This window comes from Coloeus monedula, assembly GCF_965178545.1.
Source record: "Coloeus monedula genome assembly, chromosome: 4".
Lineage (NCBI taxonomy): Eukaryota > Metazoa > Chordata > Aves > Passeriformes > Corvidae > Coloeus > Coloeus monedula.
Genome location: NC_138784.1, coordinates 3002392 through 3021264, shown reverse-complemented (window position 1 = coordinate 3021264; position 18873 = coordinate 3002392). Strand labels below are relative to the sequence as shown.

General features: G+C 41.6%; 1 protein-coding gene across 1 annotated transcript in view; it reads right to left on the bottom strand.

Moving 5' to 3' along the window:
* Nucleotides 1-18873, bottom strand: part of CACNA1C (calcium voltage-gated channel subunit alpha1 C) — a gene marked incomplete at both ends in the record, with an annotated part of 458232 nt that overhangs the window by 121530 nt on the left and 317829 nt on the right. Inside the window, one exon of the mRNA XM_082279808.1 lies at nucleotides 12874-13046. Coding sequence (XP_082135934.1) covers nucleotides 12874-13046 — 173 coding nt within the window. The remainder of the gene's footprint in view (nucleotides 1-12873; nucleotides 13047-18873) is intronic.

The following is an 18873-nucleotide window of genomic DNA, read 5'->3' as shown; positions in this document are numbered from 1 at the left end:
CCACAGAATTCTGAAGCAATTCAAGGACAGACAGATAAAATGGAGGAAAGGCATAGCAACTGAGGATCTATGGCTCTTCCAACAGCATTTTGCAAACAAATCACAACAGCACATTCGTAAGAGTTCTACAGGTTTCCTCTCTCATTCTTTATGATTTTTAGCAGAGGAACTTAGGACAAGCAGCAGTGCCATCAAATGCTCCTAACACCACCCCACAAAAGGATAATGTGGGCACAAAAAGCAGGAACATCTCACTGGAAAGTCAGAAAGCTTCCATCATTGCAGGCTGGTCTTGCAGGCGCCTTAGAAATGAGGGCATGAGAGCTGCGAACGCTGTAGGTAATGTGTTGGGAAGTGCTACAAACATTGGTCATGAACTAAATAGCTAACCACAAAGGAAGTGCCCTCAAGACAGTAAAAACAACTAGAAGAAAAAGAAAACCCTCCACTTTTTGTGCCTCTAGTAACCATGAAGCTATTCATATTTCTCACTGGTGTTGTTATCAATGAAAATAGACAGGACATGGGTTTTAAGCACAAAGGTGGTTTTAAAGCAGCCCATGTGCTGCTTTCTGCAGTTCCTGTGCATGGGGAGCTTCTGCATGTGCCCACCCACACAAATATACACCTGCATGACGAGGTGGTAGCCCCGATCAGGATCTCTACTGCAGCAACAGCATCTTTGTTCTTTCAGTGCACGGCACTGTGAATCCATTTTCCCCGCAGAGTCCAGGAGAAGCAAAGAAAATTACAGAGGCTACTTCCAAGTTGATCTGCTTAGGTCATCAGGAACTCTCCAGGGAGTCTAGGTGTCTGCTTCACACCTGGACTGCCAAACTTCAAAGTGACTGACATGCAGCTCCGGCTGCTTTATGACATTCCTGCCAGTCAAAAGCCATTTCAAGGTGAGTGATGCCTGAGAACTTGGTGAGTGCCCTATAATTTGTGATCTAGAGCACATGAGAGGATAGGTCAGGACAGCGGGGACTGTTTGGGTGGTGCAGTGGGTGCGGAGTCATGCCCTGGTAGCTCGCAATGGACATTTTCCCCAGAGGAAGATTGCACAACCCTACAACCAGGAACCTTAGGCAGGAATTGTGCCAGTGAGAAGGTGTATCTTCTCTGGGATAGAAGAAGGAAGCTATTCTCCAGGAGGCTGGCCCTTGTCGGCAGAGAAACCAAACAAAACAACCCAAAGAAAAGTGAATATGAGGGAAGAACTCGGCTGTATTCTTTCAAAGGACAGGCAGAACAACTGGGTAGTGACTGGGGCACAGGCAAAGAGATGGTAGGAAAGAACAAGTGACTGAGAATTTTCATCTGAAATGCCACTCTGCAAGCTGGAAGAGTAGTGTATGCTCCCTGCATTTGGGAAAACTCAATATAGGAGTAGTGTTTAAAATATTTAAGCATTCATCTTATCAAGAAAAGACAGCAGCAAGGCCCTGTCCATCTGAACAGACAGTGCCTGACTGAGATGAGTTCTCAGCAAGTACAGACGTTTTCTAATAGCAGGATTCATGTGGGATGTGTGAGGAACCTTATGGATGATGCCTTCCTTGACAGCAAACAATCAAGCAATTCAGTTCACTGATCAACAGATACACCATCATATCCATGAGATTTAGGTCTCTCCAGAGCCAAGGCTCTGTGAAAGCACTGGACCTTTGGAGTTGTGCTCTTGCATCGCATTGAACAAATTCAGTTCAGCTTCATGGTCTGAAATGGACCTCACCTCTCCTATTCCAAAATGTGCATATAATTCTGGTTGGAAAACCTAATCTGCTACATTTCTTCTGTGCCTAGGAAATAAAAATGCTTGTGATTTTGTAAGCTGCTCCTGCATGTGGTGTTCTTTCAGACACTTTTACTAACATAATGACTACTCTGATACTAGACACTACTATCACAATATCATATGAGTCAGAAGCATGAGACATCCTGGCTGGGCAGGCTGTGTATTACTGTGTAGCCAGGAGAAAAGCAAAAATTGAAGTTAAAGAGTCTTGCCCCTAAAGCCAGCTTGTCAAACATATGATTAAAGTTTTTCTACCTCTTGAGCAAGGCACTGAGAATAAGCTAATTACCCTGAGGCAAAGAAATAGGCATTTTATAGTGGCCTCGAAATAATAGATTCCTGGTTTGCAAATACTTCTAGCATGCAGGAGAGTGAGGGACTGATAACAACAGCTTGAGTTAAGCTTAGTGTGGGCAGGTGTTATGCAAGCTTCCCTCACACAGCTGTGTTAAAACAAGTCATTCGTGACCTGGCATAGCCCTGTTATTCTGATCCTGGTTCTTCCAACAGCTACATAATACACTTATGTTTTGATCTGCACATCTGTGAGCATCCAGCAACTCTGCCTCTGCATCCTTGTTCTGATGCTTAACCCTTCTGCTGCTTCAGACTATGGATTTTAATGTAGTTGGTAACATCCTCACCCTGATCTAAAGGGACCCCTATCCGTGGGTCCACTACAAGTCCTTCATAGTTTGAATCTGGATGGACACGTCTGAGTGCAGCCCTTCCTCAAGTGAAAAAGGGGAAGAGAGATGCATCAGGCTGTGATTTGTGAACTTTGTAAATGGGAATGAGGACATGAGCAACCCTACGAACACCTGTGGGCACTAAAGCTGAATTTGATTTAGGTCTCAAGATCTGAAAGGCCAATTCTCTAATCTAATCTGTTGTCTTATCTCTACAGTCCTGCTAACTGAAGAGCTGCTGTAATCAGACTCAGTGCCACAGCTATTTTCAGTTCAGTTCCTCAGTTGGAAACATTTTCCTTCCCCCGCCACCTCCCCAGGCTTGATGCTGTCTATGAGATAACTGGCATGGAGGGGACCTGCTTTTCTCCCCAGGAGCAAACACAACCAGAGATTTTTACCCCATTAGGAGATTTTTACTCTCCATTAGGAGAGGTCTGCTAACACACCTCCTGCATCCCTCAGTCTGTCCTGGGCTCTTCGAGACTTCCTGCTTTGAGCCCCTCCCAAACAGAGCTCTTGGTCTGGGCTTCAGTATTTACCTTCCTGCACATGAATCTTCAAGTTATAACATAAAATACATGAGGGAAGACAAAGAGATAGGTCATGATGAATACACACTTAGACAAGGGGGGAAAAAACATCGTGTCAGAACAACTTCTGTTGCAGTTGGTTCCATCACACTCCTTTAAGACATTCAGCTTACAGGATCAGTATTGAAGGTTCCACTTGTACTAAACTTTTCCTACATGTCTTTGGACTAACCACACTCAGTTGCCTTTTCTGAGGCACTGGATGACATTTTTGACACCCCATTTAGGATACTCCTTCCAACTATCACACTGCAGGAGTACAAGCCTTGGCTGCTATACTTGACCTGTTAGTTCACAGTGAAGCTCTTGATGAGGTGCCTAAATTGGCATTAGATTAATGTGTTTAGTCAGCTGAACGCCATCTTTACTAGTTTTGATTTCCTGTAGAAAGGAAATACATACACATACTTTCAATTTCAGTATATACAGTGCCAGACGCACTGTGGCTTTGATCTTGGCTGACATTACTGTAATAAAAGTAGCTCTCATCCCCAGCAGTTGTTCCTAACTCAAAACACATGCTTCGTGTCCCTCAGCTACCGTTCCTGAACACCACAGCCTCTCTCCTGACAGTTCCTCACACCACATCAAAACAACGCTCAGGATTTCAGCTGCTATCAGTCCTGCTCACCAGTGCTTTCTTCTCAGTGAAGAGACTGCTGAGGCTACATCTGCAGTGATAACTTATTTTCAAACACTGATCATGGGCCATTCTCACTGACTTCAGCAGGAACTGCTGAATACTCCATAGTTTTTAAAACCACTTCATAAGTGTCATTCCAGAGATTTAAGAGCATGCTTTAGACATCTGCTTAAAAAATAATATAAAATATGGTCTTCCTCTATGAATACTCAGCTTGGGGGTTTATGGCATTTCTTTCAAAAATTTTCTGTGGAGATCCTGGTACCAAATGCTTTCTCTGCCTCTCTAACCATGGGAAGTAAAGCAATTCATTAGAAGGTATGGCAAAGGCAGCTTTCTCACTGACTAATGTCCTCTCTTGAGAAGCAGAACCACTGTCAGTGGATTAATCTTTACAGCTTCAAGAAACACTTACCAACGGGGCAGATAGAGATTAATTTATTTGCACAAAGGTGTCTTCCCCAGCTATATAAACAATGGATTCCCTCTAAAGCCTTACCTTCAAAGATATTTCTGTGTAACAAACGAGTACTGTAAGAGAATTCCTACATCAACACAAGTATCTCTTCCAGCAGGAAAAACAGAAGTGTCATCCCACCAGTCAGTCTTTGCTAGGGAAATAGCTTTTATAGGAGATACACTTAATTCCCTATCAACATTAATGTCAGTCTCTATATGCTGTAGCTGGCCACACACCACTGCTCCAGCAGTTCTCAGTATAAAGCTGTTTGTGCTTCAGGATACAAGAGCCAGGGAAGGGAGGAACTGGAAGGACCTGTGAGTTGAACAACACAAGCCAAATGCTCAGCTGCAAGAGAGCAAGAGCACATGTAGACCACCACAAAACTCTTTCAGTCAGAGAGGATCTTATAGGAAGAGGTTTTTTTCCCCAGATGTAAACTACAGTAACCTGGAACCTTTACTAATTGCTGTAACCTCTGATGCTCGCAATGGAGCAAGAAGAAAAAAAATGAGCCTGTGGGCAAAAATTAGCAGAGTTTTGGAGTTTGGTCTCCACACTGGCACCCATTCTCCCATGCAGAAGTGGCACAGAGATTTGGTGCTCATCACAGTGACCCTCTTAGAGTCAGCTAATTATCTCAGAGCTGTCACTGTTCACCAGCACTCACTCCAGAAGCTGGCTGATGGAGTCAGGCACATGCCTGCCTTCCCCAAATGGGGGAATTTCCCTGATTCCTGGAAACACTCTTCCTTCTTCACCAAATTCCATCAGGCCTTCTGTTTGATGCTCTGTTGGAACAAATTACTGCTGAATTACAGGTTGTTACATTGGCCACAGCTTTGTCCTGAATACCAGCAGCTTCTTCTTCTTTTGCTCTCTGTTCAAACAAAGGAAACATCATTTTCTCCATACTGTGCTTTGATAGAAAATGCAGGCTTGAGCTAAACTGCTTTAACATCTTGTTTGGTTAGATGGGATTTACCCACCCTGGCAGTAACTTCTCAGCAGAGAAGGAAGGGGCAGAAGGTTTTCAAATGGTTGCTTGCTTTTTGTTTTATGATCAAAGCTTCCTTTGAGACAGAAAGAAAGAAAAACTGGGCAGTTGTGAAATCTATGGGACAATGAACCTAAAAGCTGCTTTTTGCTAAAGGCTGGGTTATTAAATTAGATTACTAACAAAAACCAGAAAACCAGACCTTTTGATTAACTTACATGGAGTGAACCATCCAGATATTCAGGGGAACAAGAAAACTGTATTTCTTAACATGATTAACATGATTACTGTGAATTGCCAGAGAAGGAAAATAGTTCAAAACCACCCTGATCAAACCTGGAAATGCATTATGTGATGCAATCCAGGGTGAAAATTCTGCTCTTTCTGCTCTAGAGGGTAGAGAATGGTCTGAGAGCCCGTGCCACTGGGGGATGGGTGATCCTGAGAACATCATTTAGCCTTCCTGTGCCTTTTTTTTTTTTTTATTGGACAAAAGAGTCCAGAAAAAGATTTCACCCCTCTCCAAATATTACCCTGCATACATATTTCAAGAATTAATGTTGTAGCTGAAGCATTTTAAAGCACAATTTAAACCCCAAAGTTTTAAATTTCACTTTTTTGAAGAGACTAACTTTTTTCTTAACTATTTCCTCCTCTTTGAAAGGGAGAAACACAAAACAGTCGAGGATAAGGACCTGCTGCTTCCTTGCTTTTTCACTCAGAATAAAAAAAAGCAGAAGAACATGTGAACATGAAGAGGAAGCAAAAGAACATGTGAAGAGAGTCAGGAAGAAAATCTACTCTCTGTTTTGATTTTATTTCAGTAGGAAAAAGTCAAATGTTGACATCATATTTTTGTCGACATTGATGGAACGTGGGGCAAAGGTGGAAGAAGAATCACCCTAAATGATCTTTTTGTTTGTTTGTTTCTTCAGCTGCATAGAAATTATACAATGGAAATGATGCTTGTTAATGGTAGCTTCACTTTTACCTACATCACTGAATGTCATTGCCCTGTGTACTCTGCTACCACAGCTACCTGCAGGGTCACTACAAAGCCTCACAAATGCTCTTATTTTTTTCTGATATATGTAGCTTTTCCTTTCTAGGATATCAGAGTTTACCTGGATCTGATCACACATTTATTTCAGTATTGTTATGGAAGCTACATGCTTTTAATGACAGTGGGTCAAATTCATGCCAGATACAACAACATTTTAGCCAGGGAAATTATGCACTGGGCAAACAGTTCACAGTGGACTACTCTGTGCTGTAAGTGATTTCAGACCCCAAATACCTCATGCTCTCCCTTTGGTGGATGCCAGTTACACAATAGTGAAGTCATGTGTGAGCACTGAGAAGCCTCTGTGCTCCAAGACCTCACGTTGGGCAACCTTTTCAACTGCTGACATTTGCACATTTTGTTATTGACCTTGGATGAAACAGATTGGGGCCCAAGTCCTTACCCAGGCAAAATCCCCAGGAATTTCAGTACAATTTTTGCCTAAGGACTGTAGGAGTGATTCAGCCTAATGTGAGAACTAATGTCCTAGAAGCTTTTTCTAGGCAGCATCCTAATTATAGGCTGGAGCTCGACATCTGTAGCACAAACCCATGCTGCATTTCGCAACCTGAGCTTCTCTGCGAAGAACCACGCAACAGAAACAAAGCTGACTTATCATTTACAAAGGCCTTTTATTAGCTGTCCTCAAACTCTAGTATTTATATGAAGAGCAGTGTATGAGCTGCTTCAAAAGATGACAAGGTAGGAAAATGCCACTGGGACTGTTTTTCTACTGGGCACAGCACACAGCTGGGAGCTGCTGCCACTCCTGTCCAAGCAAACCATGTGTTGGAACCTCTACACAGGAGTACATGGATTTTTTTCCCCTAGAAGAAGCTGGTGGCACAGTGAACACCAAAAAGCACTTCTTTTGTCCCTCTGTCTCCAGGTGAAGGAAAATAAATCTATCCCAGTTACTAAACTCCTTGTGAAGTACCTATCAGGCACCCTTGTGAAATGCCTACAAATTGTTGGCACTGCAGCTAAGCTCTTCTTGGTTACCAGATGATTATTTTCCACATCAGTGGACAATGATAAAAGCAGAAGAGATGGTGTTTTCTTTCTCTTTGGATGAAGTGTTGACAGACAATAAATCATTTTACAGCACCAGCATTGATTTCCTTGTATTTAAACATGGAAAGCAAAATGCAACCAGGTTCTATGATGCATTTCTCAAGCCACCAACTGGCACTGGAGGAATTAAATTGATAAAGATTTCATTTTCCAGCCTGTGCCTCTTAGAGCTTTTGTTTAGATGATCTTAAATTCCATGCAAGCCCCCTGTGGTTTTTTTTTTTTTTTTTAATTGCTTTTTGACAATTTATGTACCTGCCTGTCGAGGAGTGGTTGTCTATGTCCTTCCATGTGTATGTGAAATACACTTGGACAGATTCTGTGGCTGACACTAGAATAATACAGGATGAACTAACTTGCTGCCAACAGACAAGTTAAAGTATGCTCTGCTAAACAGAAATTAACTCAGAACAGCATCCTTTTGCTCACACAGTAAGAAGACAGGGGTTTCAAGGCAGAGGGTCAAGACTGGATGTAAAATAGATATCTTGGAAATATCCACTCTCTCATTTTCCCCTCTGCATCTTCCATGTTAATTCCCTAGCTGTACACTTGCCTGTTAGATTTCACTGCAGAAGATGGACCAAGAGTTTTTTAGGCCACCCTGAAATTTTAGCCTGCAATGAAGTCTTTGAAAATCCTTCCTACCTTAGACATTATCCCACAGCACCATGATATTTTATTTCAGGCTGAAAGTAATAAGCCACTTGCTTGTCTGTACACTAAGCACGTGATTTGGAGGCCACTGAGCAGGCTGACTTATGGAATTACAAAATGTACAAATTGAACAAATGTATGAGTTGAAGTTGCTGTTCTTTTATCTTGGTATCATGATTAGATCTGCACACAAAGCTCTCTCCATCCAACAGCTGCACATCCCTATCTGTCCCAAAGGGCTGCACAGGATGTAGTGACAGCTTTCATTTAAGGCAGTGGCGGGTATTTCGTGCATAACCTCACTGAAATCAACGCAGTCTCCTTGAGGTACACAAACTGACTGTGAAAAAGGCAGTCAAGTCAATAGGAATTGGATAGATAAATGCCTGGACTTTTAGAGGCAGGTGGTCATGCTTTTATCCCTGTTACATAATAGAGTCAAACTACTGTAGGAGCTCTTGGAAATAAAACCCTGTTTGGGTTGAAATTACTGAGGCTTCTGTTTCTAGAGTTCTAAAACTCTTCCCTTCTCCTTTTTAAACTACCATCTCTCCTGTTCTTGTTTATGGCCTGATGGTGCAGAAGCACAAAGTATTTCCACGAAAGACACAGATTTTCCAAAAGCTCTAATGGTCCAAGAGGTACCAATTTCTTCTAAAATTTTGCTTTTGCTGCTGAAAACTTCTTCCTTGTCTCAAAAGCATTTTTTTTTCTAGGGAACAGTCTCATAAACCTGTGATTAAATGCAGTCTACTTCTTAGTTATGGTGGTGTTCACAAGTGACAGTAGTTGAAAGAGAGAGACAAAACCTGTAGTGCACCAAAAAGTTAGGTTGTCATTGATTCCTTAGAGGCAGTGAACTCAGATGTTAATGAAAATTTCCAAAGGTCACTAAGGCACTGCAGAAATGCTCTGAAGGTGAAGATTGAAGACTATTTCTTTTTAAACTGCCTAATTTTTTATATATATTTTGGAACCTGTCTGTATTTCTGCACTTTTTGTCTTCAATTGTGCACTATTCCTACTTAAACTGAGGCACAAATCTGCATATGCAGACACATACCTTTCATTATTTAACGTACCATCTGAAATATGATATGATTTTGATAGGGAACACATTGATTTGTACTGGTTTTTTATCTGCTGTGTTACACGAAAACTTAATTATCTACAGCCATCAGTTCCATTATAATAGGGCCTTGCAGAATGATTAGACTTTAAATTTTAGTAGGGTAGGCTACTTGCAAATCAGTTCTTGATTTTACAGTCCTATGTTGGATATGAGTTAACCAGAAGAATTAATTGTCTTGAATCATGGAATGCCTTTAAAAAGCAGTGGGGATTTTTACTTTTAGGGACTCTGTTGACAGTAGTGAGGTCACACTCTCACTGCACATGGTAGCACCAAATAGAACTGAAATAGAAGGAAACAGAGGGAGGAAAAAATCTGAGCACTCAGAAACATCAAATTACTTCGCTCTGCCCATTCACAGATTATTTGTGACCCCACTGCACTCCGTGGGAGTTTTGCCAATTAATTTCAATAGGAGGAGAATCTGGGTTGGATTGAGGTTTCCTGCTTCTGCCCACAGCTACAGATGCATTCCAGACCACTCTCAGGAAGGGAAAATAAAAGGGCAAATTCCCAGTAACTGTGGCAACAGGAGGGACGGTTTTCTTTGCTATCATGTAATTTTGAATTCAGTAGCTGTTCTGTGACGTGATGTGTTTCTCCCCTCTGTCAAATTAATGCTTTCTTCCCATGTGGAAGGCACGTCAGGGAAAGAGCACAGAACAAAACCATCAACACAAACAGCCCCCAGAATCCTTTCACATTTCCCACCTCACATCTGTCACAACGGCAAAACCATGTTTGTAAACAACGTGGAAAAACTGCTTTAAACTTGGTACTTCCTCAAAACACAGGGAATTAGCTCAGCCTGCTCTGTGAACATCTCTCAATTTATGTGAGAGATGACTGGTGATGAACTCCCTCAGCAGAATGCCGAGACCTCTGCTATGGAGAGAACAGCTAAAGGCTGCACAGCTTGTCCAGCTCTGGCTCCGTTCATCTTTCTTTTCCACCGTTTCCTTCACTAAGGTCCTCTCTGTTGTATCCTTGGACTTGATAACTTCATTAAGGGCTGAAAACACCCAGTGACACTTTGGGCAAGGTTTGACAGCCTCAGGAAAGCAGCAGCATATGCAGATCATGACTGATGATGCCCTAAGGACTGTCACAGGCGGTTAAACCGAAAGGGGATGCAAGTGAGTTTCTTTTCCCTTCCACTTTGTGTCCTTTGTTTTACAGGAAGCAGTTCCCACGCTGACAAGAGGGCAGCACTCTCTACAAAGTTAAAAGACAGCAAAACCTGTCTCTGTAGCTGCCAAGGACAGAGAAGAGACTGGAAACATATGTTCTCTGTGTTTGGGATGATTCTGTTTAGGTAGACTACCTGGGTCAGAGCCCAGATGGTGTAAACTGCTGAGTCTCAGAACTTACATTAGCTGAGTCTCTAGATTAATAAGTATATTTTATTTGAACTTCTGAACTATTCTGATACTCTTTATTAAAAAAAACCCCCAAACCTCCAAAAAACCTCCAAGGGAAAATCAAAGAAGCAAAAACTGATGTGACTTCTTTAAAATATCTCTGTGAATCACTGTCAGAGGTCAGGCAGAAGCCTGTGTCCCCTGAGCATCAGTACAACACAACTGAGGCAAAGGCCACACCTGAAGTTTACTGAGCTAACACAGCAGCTTAAGGAGGTCTGGACTGCCCTGTGCAGTTCAGAGAATTGTCATCTGAAGCTCTCAGGGCTGATACCTTAAAAGTCAACATTAATTAGTCACTGAGCAAAGTGTGCTGGAAAGGACAGTTGCACTCAGCTGTGGAATTCAGGATGCTGTACTAGAAATGAAGTGATGAGCTTTGAAGAGCACTTGAACAAAAGACACTGAAGGTGCATTTGAGGCAACTGAGCCAAAAAGAAGAAAACAAGGAAGACATTGGGGTCTTGGTGATGTAAGCTTGGTCTGGTAGTAGGTGGGATTCAAATGTCTTGAGAACACTCAAGCCAAAAGGATTCCTTTGGAATCCTTCCTTTGGAGTTTATTTTGTAGATGGCTTTTGGGAGAGAATGAATACCATCTCTCTCCTTCAATTTGACCCTGCTGGTGATTGACTGCTGGCATGAATGCCAAAGCATTCAATGCAGGAGATAACACACCAAAAATAAACTTCACCCTAAACAAAGTGCCCTGCCCTGTCACTTATCACAGTACCTTTTCTGTGGTGTAATCTTAAGCTGAAACCATTGAGGAAAGGGTCTGTACTTCTCAGTTTTTTCCGACTCAGATGTGAGAGGACTAATTTTGATAAACCATGTCTTACAAAACTCACCTTATCAAATTGAACAGGAAGAACTGAAAGCAAGCTAGAGATACGTTACCTTTCAGTTCTTGATATCACCACCCATAAAAGGAGCTTGCTAGCTCAAACATGGATTGACCACACTCAACAGCACATGCAATGAATCCTCCTCTGATTTATTCATGTATCGTATGCCACAGAGCAGGAAATTTTGGCCGTGATTTATAATTTCATTTCTGAATGGCTACTGAGGGCAATTTGTGAAAGTAAACTATATGACCTATGAAAACACCAGCATAAAAATCAAAATAACCTGATTTGGAAAAAGTCTGAGCGAGTCACCACAGTCACTCCTTCAAGTCCAGATACCTAAATATCGTGGGTAAAACCTGATATTAATGACCCAACTTTTTTCCTTTCTTTTTTTCTAAAAGAACTTCATTTTTTTGGTAGCAATAGTGCTTATGAATATCTTAAACATCATGAACGTCTGTTAAAAATCTTGCTGAAGAAAGAAAGGCACAAGCTTCCCATGTCCAATCTTCCTATTACAGGAATATATGTTTCTGACGGGATCATCCCATAAGTTTTGATCTTTTGGCAAGAAGGGTGACATCTAGGGACACATTTCATGTCTTCCAAAATCAAATGAAGAAAAAGCTCATTCCTATGGTGAAAGCCAAGAGTAGAGCCAGTGTCCATTGACTGTGTAAAGGTTCCAAGTCTGACATTTCCCAAGTGCAGAAACAGCAATGATAACTGCTAAGTGTTTCTAAAGTGTTACACAGCCTGTGTTGGGAAAAGAGAAGGTGGAAGAAGATTCAAGAAAGGTAATGAAATGTTGGGAAGCACTGCTTTCTTCAAGCCCCTCCTTCTTCAGGATTTCTGATAAGAGATCGTTGGTGAATTTCCACTTTGTACAAACATCTTGTCAACTCCAAAAAAGAAGAGCAAGAAATAACACCCTTAGAAGAAATGTCTGAGAGCTTAATCCAGCCTGGCAAAAGCAAACACAAATCCACTGATTTCAGTGGAGTTACAGATGGCCCACTTAATGTACAACGGAGCTGATTTGGCCCTCCTCCTGTACTGTAGCACTGCTTTCCCTAAGAAACCTTTGCTTTCAAAGGAACCAACCATGGGCAAAGAGCCTGCAACACTGAACTACAATTGAATAAATGAATAACAGACACACTTGTATCTTAAAACTCTTTTCAGTAGTGGACTTTAACAGCAAGTATTGACCTTTTATCTATTTAATATCAGGATCTTATGCCAGTATCACAGACAAAACACTGAGGATGTGCAGAATATCAATTACTGTACACGTATTTCTGCTTCCCATGGCTTCCTACAAGCATTAAATTGGAATCATGTATAAGCACAGTGCATGTCTCAGGAAGAACTTGTTCTTCCTTATAAGCCACCTCAGCACTACAGCAGATGGGCACAGGCTTTTTGCTAAAAGCACAGAGGGAGACGGAGAAGGAGAAAGAAAAAGAAAGTGAGAGGAGAAAGTTGCTTACTGTTTCGAGGCTTCTCCTCATCCATGCCTTCATCTTCATTTTCTGGATCAATATCTTCTGCTTGAGTTATCCAGTCTAAGTATCCCTTCAAATCCTCCTCCAGCTGTTGCTTTTCCCGTAGCTTCTGGAAATCGCCTCGAGCCTTAGCCTTTTCTCTTTCTTTGGAAAACTCCCTAGCAAGAGGGAGGGAGGGACAGGACATGGGTGGAAAGAAGGAAGAGATGGAAAAACAATGGGTTAGATTGACTTCCACTAGAAAGTCTCCTCAGTCTGTGTAGCACACCCAGCTGTCTCTATTTTTTGCAAGACAAATGTGTACGGAGCACCCTTGCTGCACACACACATGTAAAACAGCTGGAGTGTCCACATTTCTATCAATACTTAGGAAACGATTAATACCTTTTTTTAAACTTTAATTCTCAACATTTGATTGACAATTCAAATAGAACACACATGGAACGTTCATGTACAATTTTATGTACAATACCAGACATTTTCTAACATTCTGTAACACTTGGTGTTCTCCAACGGTTATCTCCAAATGTCTACATGAATAATGATTAACGATGAACTGTTTGACAATAATCTGGCATCTGGAGAGTGAGATGGTGGCTCTTTTAGCCAGATTTCAATCTGTGTTTAAGATTATATATGCAATCACAACCAAACTGGGCTAGTTTAAGTGTAATTAATGGTACTCACAACTCTGTACACATTCAATTATGGACCATTTCAGCCACAGTACTGGAAAATACAGTTAAAAACTCAGACCTCACTGAAGACTTTTCAGCATTCAAGGCTCTTATCTGACATGAAATCTGTTTTTCAAATCTCTCATTGGGTGGACAAATACGATAAATTATGGGTAGATAAAGGAATAGATTCTGCTAGAAATGTCACAGACATCTGATGACAGTTTTATGGAAGAGCATTGTTAGGAATATAGACGTAAAACAGGGCATAAGAACAAGAATTTCCTGTTGCTTAGTTATGATCCTGGGTGCTTGGCTTTGCCTTCTTTTTGGCTGCAGTGCTGTTTCTTCTCCTCTTTCAGAGACACTTATACAGCAATAATTTTTTTCAAGAAATGCTGACCTCCCTTATTTAGAGACTCATGTGGTTCTAAACCAGGTTTTAATGCTTGTATTTTAAAAAGTAAGCTTAATGATTGTGAAAATTGCTGGACCAAGAGTACTTAAGCATTAAATCTTATATCTGCTGAAGCAGATCACCACACAAGACACACAGAGCAGATAATACAGGCCACTCCTTCTAGAAAAGAGAGGTAAAGCCATTCTCCCCAGTGCATTACCCATTACTGCTGCTGAAGACTGTCAGCAACGAATGGCTCTTAAAAAATGCTGCTCCACTTAATATCTGTCTTAGGTTTGCTCCTGCAAAAATAAATAGGAGACCTACCAATGATTTTGGTGGCCTAATATTAGGATAATGAAAATCCTAGCCAAAAATGTTAATTTTGTGAGTGCCGTGTTGCTGCTACCCAAGTAACTGAAATGGAGGTGGGCTTCTAACAGTGATGATGAGGTACTTTCCTCCTGTCTGGTCCAAAATCCGCTGAAAGACTTCCATGGACTTCACAGGTTTTGGATCAGGTTTTCAGTATTATGAGCTGTGCATGAAACCAGCACTGCAGCAGGATCAAAGCAGGATGATCCCTTAATTTCTAGCCAAAATATGTGACAAAGTATGCCAGTGTGATCTGCACCCCTGTCACATTGCTGAGGGTTCAGCCTCTCCCATGGGAGTTTGATAACCAAGGTGGAAGTGAGGAAGTGAACCACTGGCTTCTCTGGCCTGAAGTTAGCTTACAGTTATCTCTGGGCCCAAACTCAGCTTCAAGGCATGAAAAAATGAAAAATGAAATTTTCTTATCCTGGGAGTGATATTTTACTATTTACAATGTAAAAGAAACAAACAACCCCAACAATAATAATAAAAGCCTTACAAAGAATGTTGGGAAAAAATCCATCAATGGTAGTTACATTTTCTGCTTCAGTAACACCTTCCCCCTGGGTCTGCTACAGTGCTGTATCCAAATTAATGAATTAACTCTCAAAAAAAATAATCACTGAATGAATCTATGTATTATTAAGCCTGTTGAAATTCCAATATTTCAATTTTTGGCTTGTAAAGTGTTATTTTAGAACCTAAAACAAATGGGTCCAATTTTGAAATGGGCTGAACCTAGAGTTTTCTAGCCCAATGGAAAATACTGTGATTGCCTCGTGTAAACGACCTGCAACTCCATGTCTCTCTCCTTCATACATCACACATACTCCACATCTCAGATGACTCTCCAAAGAAGACAACTCATTTAAATTGTCTCAATTTCTATGCTCTACTAACATTAAACCACTGAGAACAGGTGTCTCAGGAAATTGCTACTGCAATTCAAACCACCTCCCATGTGGCATGGTAGCCTGTACTCAGGCAAATGTAGTTCACAATCAAGAATTACTATCAGTGGTCGTTTTCCATCCCATGGGAAAGGAGCTGGTGGCCTCAGCCCAGGGAGTATTGCAGGTGCACACATTCCTGCTGCCTCCAGCACAGCTGGCAATAAATGGTCACTGTTTGCAGCTCCAGCAGGCCAAGGACCAAATAAGCTTTTGGTGGAACTACCATCTTGAGTCTGGAGGTAGTCTTCTCAAAAAAGACTGCACTGTCATGGCAGGACAAGGTCAGCAAAGGCTTGCAGAACTAGTAAGCAATCTGTCTCTTTTCAGTGAACCCAAAAGCATCAGTATAAGGGTGGGTGAATCTCATTGTTTTCCCCAGAGTTCAGTTTTTGTTCCACTTTGCTTTACTTCTCCCAGAAAACTGTAGAAATGCCTGCCAATGGGAATACCAAGGAGCAGAGTATTCTGGAGAGATGTTCTCTCTGTGTGAGGTTAGAGTGGGTCAAGATCATAAACACCCAGCTCTGCATCATGTGCTGTTCCAGAAGAAAATTTCTCTTTCCCTTTCTGATGATGGAATTTAGGTTATTCTTGTTGATATGATTTCTCACATTTAGAGGCGAGATGGAAAGTGAGCAAAACAGCAGAATTCTAACAGTTCAAAACTCTTGCTTACTACTCAAAGTGGAGCACGAGGATGCAAATCTCATCCACCCTGAGAAGTACACCAAGAAACGGGAAGGGTTGGAAGAGGGGACAGAAGACTAGGGAAAAATAGCTGAAAGGTCACAGAAACTGCTCAAGGAGGAGCTACAACCAGAGCCAGCCTCCTATTCACTCTGACCTATCCCTTGGCAGTAAAAGCATCAAAAGCAGCCGACTGTGTTTTGCAGGATCCTCTCAAAGCAGAAGCGTCGTCTGTTCTCTTGCCCTCCATTTGCCTTAGGAAACTGCTTGTTTGGCCTGGGATTTGGATCAAAATATAAAGGAGATGTGACTCTCTGTACTTAGGTGTGCCTGTCTGAAGGTTGAACCTGCACTGCTATTTTTTTTCCCCTCACTAATTAACTGAAACAGATAACGCAGATGTGAACATCTCTGATCTCAAGTGACTTCTAATCACTGCTCAGAGCAACGATGTGGAATTGTTTTGCCTGGGCTTGGGGAGGTCTACTGTGTGATCTGCTGACTGGATATTCCTTTGGAGTACATGAATTTTGTACTGTGCTCAGCCAAGTCAGGAAGAGATTACAGCTCTACATATAAACACTCTGACATGTTATTTAGCCCAGTATGTGACTGGTAAATTCACCAGGAGCATGAATGGATGGCATACCTGAGGAAAAACAAATTACAAAAGAGCTCTTTCAGCGGAGCAGAATTCAGCATTTCATTTTGCAGGTGCAATCAAGGTGTCTTTGTGAGTACAATTAATTACACTTATGTATTCAGAGGTGATTAAAACCCCCCAAACTAATCTGTCTTTTGTGAAGTCTACCTACACAACATGCCTGCTGAAGCTCCTGAAATAGATAAATGGGAAAAAAAATCAGAGATGCCCAGAACGGATATTCAAAGATAACCAAGAATGCTGCTTTCTATCTAGAACAGACAGGTGGATCATCTGCATACATCAGACTAATAGCAATAGCAAGCCTCCAAGAAAAAAAGCTGAATCTGCAAAGTGAAGACACTTTGTAACTCAGCAGAATTTAGAACTGCTTTAGAAAGTTGATTGTTTAAGAACTGCTTATTTAGACCAAAGAAAATTTGAAATATTTCTCCCATAATTTCTGTGTTTTTTCATGGATGCAAATTCTTAAGTTTCTTTTTACTTTTCTCCAGTTGGGGAAATTTTTGCAGAAACAGTGCAGCTGTCATAACACTGTGAAGACAGCCAGAAGGGGTGACTCACAGCTTAAACAAGGTGAACTTCATCTTTGATTTCAGTTTCCTCTACAGACTGCTTCCATCTCCTACCACTAACTCTGGTGGTTTAGCTGCAGAATGGCAGGAGGTGGAAGATTTAGGCCCCAAAACACTTCCTTGAGTTGAAAAGGAAAGAGAGAGGAAATTCAATTGCTAATTATTCACGGGTACAAATCCAAGTGCAGGTAAATTGAATCAGCAGTGCTTCAATACTGTGCACTCCTCGTGGCTGGGCTCACAGGCACTTTTGATCCAGTCAGATATCATATAACCTTTAACAGCAGTTCTGTATGGTCCTAGAGTGCACCTCTGATAGAACAGATCCCTTTCCCTGTCAGCTGGTCATCATCCCCCACTAGTGCTGACATCCTTACCTGCTGGGCAGAGTATCCACCTGGAGGAAGGAGGAGTGTGTGTTTCAAAATGGTACCAGAGCATCACTCTCCAGATATGCAAACACAGACTATTGCCTAACACTTCATTAGCGGGGATTTTTTCCACGCTCCCGTTACTGCATGGAAACCCTTCTCCTTTCAGCAGCTGTTGCAGTAGCTTGTCTCCTTCAATGGAGTAACGAAGATATAAATATTACCTCCTGCAGACCTTCTATTACTTGTCTCTTTGCCAGATGGCCAAAGGTGGACCTTTTTTCCCAGTCCCACTACTGCCCCTCCTATCTTGTAGGCCCAAGTACTGAGGACATAATTTCTATGAGGCATCAAGTCCTCTCTCCTGCTCAGACATCATTTTCCCTCTCTTTTGATCAAAAGTCAAGGGACTTCAGGGCTCCCTACCCAGGCAACAGGTACAGGCCCTAATCAAACTCATTTAGAGCTCATCAAAGGAGGCAGGATATTAGGAACAAAAAGAGGACACATAGAAGTCCTCATACCATATTTAGCTGTGTACATAGAATGGCTGTAGGCCTCCAGTCATGCCCAAATTTGGAACTAGAAGCCTAATCCTAGAAGATTTTATTTTTTTAATCTTGCAAGGAATGTTTGCTGGCTTGATTCCTTTAATTATGTTGCTCCCCAGGGGCAGTAAAGTTTTTAACTGCTGGGGACAATATCCATTGTTTTTAATCAAAGCTACTAAAACGATGCTTTGCAGAGAGGGTTATACTGCAGAACTGAAATACAGCTAAATGTCTGCATGTCTTAAGAATGCTTAAACACTAAAAGGACTTCTCCTGCTTCTCTGTTCATCCTTGGAAAAGGTCAGAAGGAAATGATCTTTCCTCCTTGCATCATGCCAGGCTTGTAATCTGCACAATAGAGAAGATGGGCTTACTGAAGAAGAAACGTGCCCAAGACTCTCTCCAGGGAAAATAGTCTCCTGGTAGGCTGAGCTTTAGTTATACTAAACAATGTGAAAATTTCTCCTGTGAGAAGACATAATTTGGCAGGAATCTCATCCTACAGATGTGAAGGGATTTGTCTCATGCTCTCATTCTTCCTTCAGTCCTACTGACTCTTACAGAAATTCTACTATAATCCCCTTGTTTTGCCCACAGGAGAGCATAGAGCTGTCCTCTTCCCACAGAGTACAGGTAGAGGAACGTGTTACAGACAAAAAAAATGTCTCATATTCCTTTGATTTAGTCAAAAGGCTCCTTCTGTGATACTAGGCATGCTGTATTTTGCTATGG